The sequence below is a fragment of the Tarenaya hassleriana genome, unplaced genomic scaffold (genome assembly GCF_000463585.1).
Source record: "Tarenaya hassleriana unplaced genomic scaffold, ASM46358v1 Cleome7, whole genome shotgun sequence".
In the NCBI taxonomy this organism is placed as follows: domain Eukaryota; kingdom Viridiplantae; phylum Streptophyta; class Magnoliopsida; order Brassicales; family Cleomaceae; genus Tarenaya; species Tarenaya hassleriana.
The window spans coordinates 2,273,791-2,283,426 of NW_010969548.1; the positions used below are offsets into that span (position 1 = coordinate 2,273,791).

At 36.8% G+C, this 9,636-nt stretch overlaps 3 protein-coding genes and 1 non-coding gene across 4 annotated transcripts in view; 3 read left to right on the top strand and 1 right to left on the bottom strand.

Moving 5' to 3' along the window:
* Positions 1-77: 77 nt before the first annotated feature.
* LOC104800869 (rho-N domain-containing protein 1, chloroplastic-like) lies at positions 78-2,427 on the top strand. The gene is made up of 2 exons (XM_010523849.2): positions 78-300; positions 1,124-2,427. Exons 1-2 carry the CDS (start codon positions 255-257, stop codon positions 2,257-2,259), a joined length of 1,182 nt encoding a protein of 393 aa, XP_010522151.1. The 5' UTR covers positions 78-254; the 3' UTR covers positions 2,260-2,427.
* Positions 2,423-2,494, top strand: TRNAE-UUC. Its single transcript has one exon. It is a non-coding gene; the product is annotated as a tRNA-Glu (tRNA).
* Positions 2,495-4,091: 1,597 nt separating this feature from the next.
* LOC104800870 (protein LIGHT-DEPENDENT SHORT HYPOCOTYLS 3-like) lies at positions 4,092-5,185 on the top strand. Its single transcript, XM_010523850.2, has one exon. The coding sequence runs from the start codon at positions 4,261-4,263 to the stop codon at positions 4,915-4,917; it is 657 nt and encodes a 218-aa protein (XP_010522152.1). The 5' UTR covers positions 4,092-4,260; the 3' UTR covers positions 4,918-5,185.
* Positions 5,186-8,983: 3,798 nt separating this feature from the next.
* Positions 8,984-9,636, bottom strand: part of LOC104801540 (myb-related protein Myb4-like) — a 1,485-nt gene continuing 832 nt past the window's right edge. Inside the window, exon 3 of the mRNA XM_010524849.1 lies at positions 8,984-9,452. Coding sequence (XP_010523151.1) covers positions 8,984-9,452 — 469 coding nt within the window. The remainder of the gene's footprint in view (positions 9,453-9,636) is intronic.

Below are 9,636 nucleotides of genomic sequence, written 5' to 3' on the forward strand. Positions count from 1 at the left end.
CATAAATAATAAATATGAAATAAATTTTCAATCTAACAGCTAAATTATGAAAAATCATAGTTACAAAAATCAAAAGCCCATACAAAGGTCCAAAATAATATTTTAATGATGGAAAAGCCCATGAGCCCAAGATAGTGAGCGTTTGTTTCAGCCAGATGCTGCACAGTAATTCTCCCCGGCCATCAGAAAGAGCCAGGAGGAGAAAAATGGTGGAAGAAGCTTAATCCGTTCCTTCCTTGTCTCTGGAGTTGTCCATGGCGATGTCAGGAGCCTTGCATTTTAGCTGCGACTACGTTCCAGGTTCAAAATTTTTTACCTTTGCTGGGTTTGATTCCTCACTTGTCTTCCTTTTTGCGTGTCGAGAAAGTTTCCTTCTTCCGTGGACGAATACTGACCACGAGTTTGTTCGTTCAAGCAATTTATATTTGCTTGTATTAAGTTTGTTTGAATGTAGCTTAAGTTCGCTGTCATAAATTCGTATTTCCTTGTCGATGCTTCGGTTACTCTTGATTCGGCCACCACCTGTTCGATGAAATGACTCAGAGGGTGTGGTTGATGATGGTTTATGCCTTTACGCCTATGGAAATATTTCAGATATTAAATCTTGAAACTTTTTTCGTTTTAAGGCGAAGATTGATACGAACAAATGTTATGAAGATGCACTAGAAGCTCGAGTACCCATTCTGCATAAAGTAATTGGTAAACTATTTCTGTGAAATAGGATTGCTTGGTTTCATCATTAATCCACTTACCATTCCATTGCATGGTTCTTAGAAACAATAGTTGTTAATAATAGAATGGTCCCTGATGTCAAGACCATTGTTTACATAGGTTTGTTATGCTGGATGATGCTATACTCCTGGGTTGTTATAGTGTCTCTCCTTATGGCTTAAGTAGAAAATGCACGTCCTGTAAACCATAAGATTTTAACTTCAATTTGGATATGAGTTATACTTATACCAGATTTATTTGTTAGATTTTGGTTCCATTCTTTGGCCCGTTGTTATTTGCATTATCTCATATAGAATGAATGATCCGTTTGCTTTTGTTTCTTGTTTAGGTCTTTGTATATAATCTGCTTTCCTCTACAACCCCCTAAAATGTCTATTGCTTGGTTACGCAGGCTATGGACTTTCACACAGATGTGTCTATAACTCCAGAGTGTCAAGAAGGACACTTGCTGTGTTATATTGCTCCTCCTACCCGGATCATAAGTTACCTTCAAATAATGGGCGCCTGAAATGTATTGCTGTCAAAAGGCCTTTTGTTTGCCGGGCAAGTTCTGGTGGCCATAGGAGAAATCCTGATTTCTCAAGACAAAACAGGCATGGTTTCCAAGGTACAAACAGGCAAAACGAAGAGGGAGATGGTTTCGAAGATTCTGAGTTGTTAACCTCGAAAAACGGCCCTATGGTCTCTCTCTCTAATTCCCCCAAATTCCAAACTACTTCATCCCCTGGGCCAAGAGAGAGAGAGATAATCGATCTTTTCAGGAAGGTCCAAGCTCAACTCCGGGCACGAGCTGCTGCAAAGAAAGAAGGAAAGAAAACCGAAGAAGCTTCTAGAGGATATGGAAAAGAGAGTGAGACAGTTGATTCCCTTCTCAAGTTACTGAGGAAACACTCAGGCGAGCAAAGCAAGAAAAACGTTGGCAGTTCCAATGGCCAGGAAATCAATTCAGGCCAGTCGGGCCGAGATGTTGCCTTCAACCAAGATCAAAGCTCAGATCACGCCAATTCGCGAAACAAAAGTCATAAAGCAACATCCTTTACCCGACCTGCTTCAAGCTTCAGACGCAAGTCACCTGTACCAAGACACAAATCCCAGCCCACTTACACTGGTGATGGTACTTTTGATCACTCAACAAGTTATAGTGAGACTTGGACCACCCAGAAGAAGGATCGGGTGCAGATGCAAGCTGAACTTGAAGATGACCATGAACCTGAATACAAAGAGCCTGAACCTGGAACCGAGCCTGCCAGGCTTGAACCGCGGTCCGAGCTGAAGCCCGAGTCTTTCTATGAAGACGAGGATGATGTAGGTCATGATATTGCTGCCTTAGAAGAGATACCAGATGACGAGTCGTTGGATGCTGATGAAGCCGAAGAAGATGAAGAGGAACCGGATCAAGAAACAAGGACAGACGAAGATTTAAGTGCGTTGAAGCTGGCGGAACTGAGAGCATTGGCAAAATCACGGGGCGTAAAAGGGTTTTCGAAGATGAAGAAAGCTGAGTTGGTAGAGCTACTAGCAAAGTAGTAGTGATTCACATTGATCGTCAGTGCAGGAAACTGGACGTGAATTTGTTTTAGGCATAAAAGTTTCGAATCGTATCTTTTTCGAGAGTAAATCTTTTGTAGGTTTGCACCGTAATTTTACAGAAACCCTACTTTAATTTAGAATTAAAAGGACAATTAGTAAATCCGTTGTCGTCCAGCGGTTAGGATATCTGGCTTTCACCCAGGAGACCCGGGTTCGATTCCCGGCAACGGAATTTTTAATTTCTTAATCAATTTTTTTTTGTTTTAAATATCTGTAGTTTAAGTATGCTTTCATTAAAATTGATTTATCCTAACCCGACCAAAAATTTGCTAGGTCTAAACCTCTTACATCGTGAATAAAAATTAATTTGATAAATATATAATAAACATATATCATGGTATATGTTCACAATCCGGATTTAGCTTGTGCTTCGTTTCAAATGTAGCCCAACCTCAAAATCAATTCAATCTGATAACAGAAACAACATTGGTCCGTAAAACTTCTCTCTAGAATTAAATGAGCAAATTTATTCCAAGAAATACCAATAAAGAAATCGGACTATATTTATTTCGTAGGGCCCGACCCCCGTACGTGCATTTCGTAGATTTGTATAATGGTTTTATTTTTTTTTTATAATGTTCGTAAATTAGGAAAAATAATTCAGGTGTCATTGTATGGAATATGAATGTATAGTGAATCTAACTGGAGTTGTTGTCGTACTCATTTAGTATGTGACATTGACTGATGCCCGGTCCCACCTCCTCCTCATATATATATATATATATATATATATATATATTATATGGCTGTTGCTACTTTTAGTGTAACGAAGAATATATGATTTTATCTCTATTTGTCTTAGAAAATTACCGATCAATAGATACATGTGACGTAGATCTATATATATATATATATATATAAGATGCAATGAATAATATGGGAAAATACACAGAGAAAATATAAATTAATGGGGCTTTGAGTAAATGATTTAAAATGGAAAGAAAACAGGATTTGTGTGGTGGACTGACAGAACCCTAATTAAATTCACCACCTGATGGTCCGACAAACGTCGCTCGCAAATTTCTTGTATTCATAATTTTTTTTTAAAGAAATTAGATTGTAGAAATATATATTAATTACGTGGTTTCATTTAATACATTCAAAAATAATATAATATAAATAAAAAATTATATTTGCATATTTTTCAAACTTTTTGTGCTTGGACCTCCTTCGTCCACACCTAAATGCCTAACCCTTTTTTCCTTCTTTTTCTCGTGACAAAAAATTTTATTACACAGAAATAAAAAAAAAAACACGAAACCCTACGACTCTTCTTAATAATTAAAGCCCAAACGTAACCTTTCATCCTGAAAATTATAAGGCCACATAATTCCTTCTCTTTGTTAGGTTATACAAAATTTAATAAATAAATACATACAAAAGCATATTATATAGTATTATAACAAATGCTTTCTAACAAAAAAAAAACTCAATTGGATTTGGGTTATAATATTATAAAAGCATATATGATAGAATTAAATGCCCTGGATCCGAAAAAGTATGAATGTAAAAAACACAGTATATATGTATATATGTGGATTTATTATATCTTGTTAACAAGTTGACTCAGAAAAAAAAATATTGGACTTTGATGGTGTGTGTATAAGTGTGTGTGTATATATATGTATGTATAAGATGTGAAAAACAATTTTTTTTATTTTCTACGTATATTTAAAAAAAGAAATCTAATACCAAATGACACAAAAACATTTCAAAAAAGGTTTTTTTTATTTAAAAAAAGGTTTGTTTTGAAATAGAAATATTAATTTTGCAATAGTGTCAAAGATTTAATACACGTGATATCTGTTCAGTTTTAAAGAACCCTCATTTCTCTCTTTCCATATACCTAAGTTCCTCCATATCCACCAAGAACATCAAAGATCGAAGATCAAGAACCAAGAATCAAGATCAAGGACAAGAACAATTGATCATCAAGAAATGGACACGATTCCCCAATTGATGGACAATTCTCCTTCCTTCTCATCATCGGCCACAAACCTCAGCAGCATCTCACCCACCGCCTCCTCCTCCGCCGCGGCAGCACCGCCGCCGGTCTCCTCAACAGCCGCGGCGGTGGCGAACTCGAGCCGGTACGAGAACCAGAAGAGGAGGGATTGGAACACGTTCGGACAGTACCTGAGGAACCACCGACCGCCGTTGTCCCTGTCCCGATGCAGCGGAGCTCACGTGCTCGAGTTCCTTCGTTACTTGGACCAGTTTGGCAAGACCAAAGTGCACACGCCGATGTGCCATTTCTACGGCCACCCGAACCCGCCCGGACCGTGCCCGTGCCCTCTCCGGCAAGCGTGGGGAAGCCTCGACGCCCTCATCGGCCGCCTCCGTGCCGCCTTCGAGGAGAACGGAGGCAAGCCTGAGGCCAACCCGTTCGGAGCTCGAGCCGTGAGGCTCTATCTCCGTGAGGTTAGGGATTCGCAGAGCAAAGCGAGAGGTGTGAGTTACGAGAAGAAGAAGCGGAAACGTCCTCCTCCTCCTCGTCCTCCGCCGTCTTCCGCCGCCACAGTCTCCGGAGTTGGTCATATTCAGTTTCAACAGCAGCAGCCGCCTCCGGGTACTACTAGTTCTACCGGTGGTTAAATAATTTGAGGACCCAGATGAGGAAAATGAAGTATTTCATCTATGTGATATGTGAATTCGATGAAAGTTTCCTGCTTTGTGTCGTGTTGATAGATCTCCATTAGGTTATATATATGCTTAGTTTTTTTTTTAGTTCAGCAATCTGGCTGAACTGTGTATGCGGCTTTGTAGCGAGCTAGGGTTTTATTTTTTAACCCCATAAAATACTATTTCTCAATTCTCGTATATACACATCGATCCATATATTATATTAATCTCCTTCTAAGAAGTTTTTGGTGTTTGATGAGATGGAGCTATACAGTTGTTGCGTGATTTCTCCTTTTGATGCAAACAGTGGTCGCTGTCAAAAAGTGGCAGTGAACTAGCAGTGGTCTTGTAGTGGTGACAGTGACCGCTGTACGTACTAAAATCATCAAAATTATTTGGAAATGAAACTGCATATATATATATATATGTATGTTTTTGTATCTCTGTATATGCATCTCCCATGGGTGTAATTCTTGTTTCTTAATGTTTGACAAATCTATTACAGGTCTTTGTTTCTTCATATGTATACGGAAGTCTGGCGTGTTAAGTGTTTTCTTACACCTCCAATACACTTTTTACTCGCAGTTCCACTACTCAGAAATGGTGAGGACTTAGTATAGTGGGCGTGCACGCACGTATATTTTACGTATTTATTTGTATTTGTGTGTATTGCTAAAGTAGAGCCACTTTGTGATAATAGAAAAATGTTTTTTCTTTTATTAATGATTGAAAGATTATAATCTACTATATAGCAAAATACAATAGAATATTTTAGGTATAATATTTAGGGTAAATCATAACCATATTAATGATAATGTTCTATGAATAATATCTTTTTATATGTCCCTTAAGATGAATCATTTATGATGAATTCAATCTTGTTATATAAAAACTGAAAATTGAAATTGTGATCGTATTAAACGAAACATCTTTCACGTGATGTTATGGCTCGGACTTGAGTCGGTATTGCACGCTTGATAATATTTGAAGAGTTTATAGTTGTAGTCTCAGAGGCTGATGTGACACAAAAGTGTGACACGTATATGTGAGTTGGATTGCAAGACAATGAGGTCGGCAATGCAAAAAATTACGGTGCATATAGCGGCTAGGTCGAAGAAAAGAAAAGAAAAAAAAGACGCATAATGCGTGATAGTTTAGCAGTGGGACAGAGAAAAAAATGACGTAAATACGTGGATCGACAATCGAAGTTCTTCGATACAAAGGGTTAAAAGTCAGATTTAAAGATCTCACAACGACTAGAGTTGACGTTGATAAACGAACGTCGTCGGGAAAAAAAAAAGTAGCACATTGGCTAGAGTTGACGGTGATTATAACCGCCGTCGGGAAAAAAAAAGACTAGAGAAAAAAAAAATGGAATACAAGACGATGCTAAGGCGCTGATATTATTGGTTTTAGTATATCATCATAATCTTTGTCGTCTCTTTCGGATTGAACCAATATTATTGATGAAAAAAATCAAAACTCTAATACCATATAAAAAAAATATTTTTCTATTATTGATGATTGATAGATTACACGCTAATATATAGCAAAATACAATAGAATATTTTAGTTGTAATATCTGTGGTACATCATATTAATGATAATATTATATAAATAATATCTTCCTGTATGTTCATGCGTCGTGAGTTTGTTTGACATGTATCTTACAGCAAATCTTTCACGGGTTTTGGAGAAAACGTGAAGGAACTTGAGATACACACATATGCATACATATACGCGTGTGTATATATATATATGAAGTTGAGATGATGGTATGTCAGATATAAAGTGTGTTGGTTTGGTAATAGAGAGTTACTTCCGAAGCAAAGGTAATGCAAGAGAGATCAACATGATCCACTTAATTAGTACATTAATTAATTTAGTACACTTTCTCTAAGAAGAATAAGCATATGTACCCTTTTCCCAATCTCCCCATACGTTTGATGGATTAATAGATACTGAATGCTGCCATATACATACATATATATGTGTGTTTTTTTTATGATTTCATTCATTGTCATATTTGTTAGATGTAATAAGTACTATGATGATAGCCTTGATATGGTAAAGCATATTTTTTATGATATAAGAGAACAATTTTTTTTTTGTTAATAGAGGACCCTAGCTGCTACCGTTCGGGCGCGCTGATTAGGTAAACCTCCGGCCCGGGAGCAGTCTTTGTATATGGATCATATAAATCTAGAAATTATCTCTCTCCCCACCAGCAAGGAATCGAACACTCAACCTCAAGGTGGAGTTACCTCCTACCCCAAACTTGACCACTCGCCCACGATCTGTTGGGTTATAAGAGAGAAGAGAAGAAAGAACAATTTTACATTGTACAAATTAATTAATTAGCACATTTCAACATGAAAAAATGCATAAAGATCTAATCAATTGTCATGATCCTCCTGCATATACAGATCCCCTTTTTTCCTAATAAAATATGATTTGTGATCTTAAAAAAGAAAAGTTTTTTTCCATTTATAAAAGATTATGTTCCTATTCTTAATATATAGTATATGACTTGCCAATAAATAAATTCATGTTCATTTTTTTTAATATGCTTGATCCTGCATGATTCTGTGTAAATAATACTAATATATATATATATATATATAAGAAAATCTCATGACCTTGGTGTCGTGTGGTTGTATTGTCTTTCCTGCCACGTCTCTCACTTGTCTTGTCCGTTTCAGATGTTCCTTGCAGAGTAGAAAATTGTGAATTATAAGCATCTGTGCATTCTTGTCCATTTTCTGATACTCCACATTTTATTTTTATTTAAATCTGTAATCTGTATGCGTGTATTGAAAGAAATGGCTTACAATGAAATTGGGGTTTACTTGCCCACTTGCAATAAACTATATCTAAATGAAATTTCATATGTACACTAAGCCTGGAACGTGTGTGTAATGAACCCAGAACCCAAAACCCTAGAACATATATTATTATTATAAATTATATCTAAATGGAATTTGAAATTGAAATGAAATCTATTAGATTTAAAAAAAAATCAAATCCAAAACCAACTCCAATATTTAAAAAAAAAAAAAAATCAGAAACCAAAATGTAAACCACAGGCATGTAAGCATAGAGAGAGAGGTGGATTGTACAGAAGTTGGCCTTTCGTCTAAGGATCGGATTGATGGCTTTTCCAAATATGGATTAGGGCAAAAAACCGAGGGGACCCATCTCTCATATCATCAAGTTTCATTTTCATAATCATAGTTATTCCCATTTCGGATTTGATACGAATATTTTTTATTATTATTTGAAGTGACAGTCCACATCCTTCTTTACCTTTTTTATCATTAGTCTCCACTCACTCCTGCTCATCTTGTCGTGAAAATTCCGATGCCCTCCGGCGGTTCCCGACTCGTAACTGAAGTTCGGATCCGAAGCGAAACGAGCGTCGAGAAGCGGGAAGAGAAGAGGGTCGAGTAGCAGAAAAAGGGTCTGTGTTATAATCTCAGGAGATTAAGAAGGGAAGCCATTGTTGCAACGGTAGGGGAAGAATCGTGCCTCCTTCTTGTTGGGCCGAGATCGGCCCATTAATGTCCCAATTAGGCCGAAATTAGGCCTCATAAATTGTTTGAATCCTGTGTAATTAACGGATTAGGCCCAAATATTGTTCTCCCCCAAGTCCTTCGGCCACCCCGAGGCATCAGATTATTATTATTATCTTTCAAATAATTAACGGATATAATAATATTATTATTTTTATCTAAAGATACTTTGTTTTCTAATATAGTATATGCAAATATAGTTGCAATATATTTAGCTGTAAAACTGCAATATTTTATTATAAAAGCATCCTCCATGGATTTCTTTCTTTTCTTTTTTTAATTACGGAAGAGACCACACGATTTAAACATTTGGTTCGTTTCGATACGTTGATGTTTTTTATGAATTTGTCTGATTTCATATATTTACCACCACCTTTAGATCCACGTTTTGCACGAGAGAGAGAGAGAGAGGAGAAAAGACATTTATTTATTGGACCCCGAAGAGGGTAAAAAGGTTAAAACCCTTATTAAAGGACAGAGATATCGAAACTCGGGGATGTGAGAAGACCGACCCAAAATTCCGCGTCATCACTATACAGCTTGGAATAATTACTCTTGTTAATCCCATCATGAACCTCTACTTCTAACGGAGGCTCCCAAAACTCTGTCTTTTTCTCCAAAGCATTGTCATCCATAGTGGCGGTCGGAACAGCATCTAACCAGAAATTTTCGTCTATCATCATCGGAAAGTCTCCAAATAATGCGAAGTCTTCGTCATTATTCGAATAATCGACCGTCGAGGCCGTGTCGGCGTTACTGCTAGATTGTTGCGGTGAAACGTGCTCCCTGTCGGGTTCTTTCTTCTTCTTATTATTATTATTATTATTATTATTATTATTATTATGATGGTTGATTCTTTTCTTCAAATGGGTGTGCCAAACATTTTTTATTTCATTGTCTGTTCTCCCCGGCAACTTGGCAGCAATCGCAGACCACCTGATCGATTCAATTTTGCACCAAAAAAAAAGAATATTTAATTTTAAATAGATAAAACCATATAAAAAAAGTGTATTCACATGTTTTGCAGATCAATGCGTATATGCATGGTATAGTAGAGAATGTTGATGATGGTGATGATGTTGATGATGATGATGATATTTAATATTTTTTTTGTGGGGGG

Coding starts and splice junctions, on each gene's coding strand:
- LOC104800869 (XM_010523849.2), top strand. CDS start 255: ATGGCGATGTCAGGAGCCTTGCATTTTAGCTGCGACTACGTTCCAG. Junction 301..1,123: donor TAGCTGCGACTACGTTCCAG/GTTCAAAATTTT, acceptor TTGGTTACGCAG/GCTATGGACTTTCACACAGA.
- LOC104800870 (XM_010523850.2), top strand. CDS start 4,261: ATGGACACGATTCCCCAATTGATGGACAATTCTCCTTCCTTCTCATCA.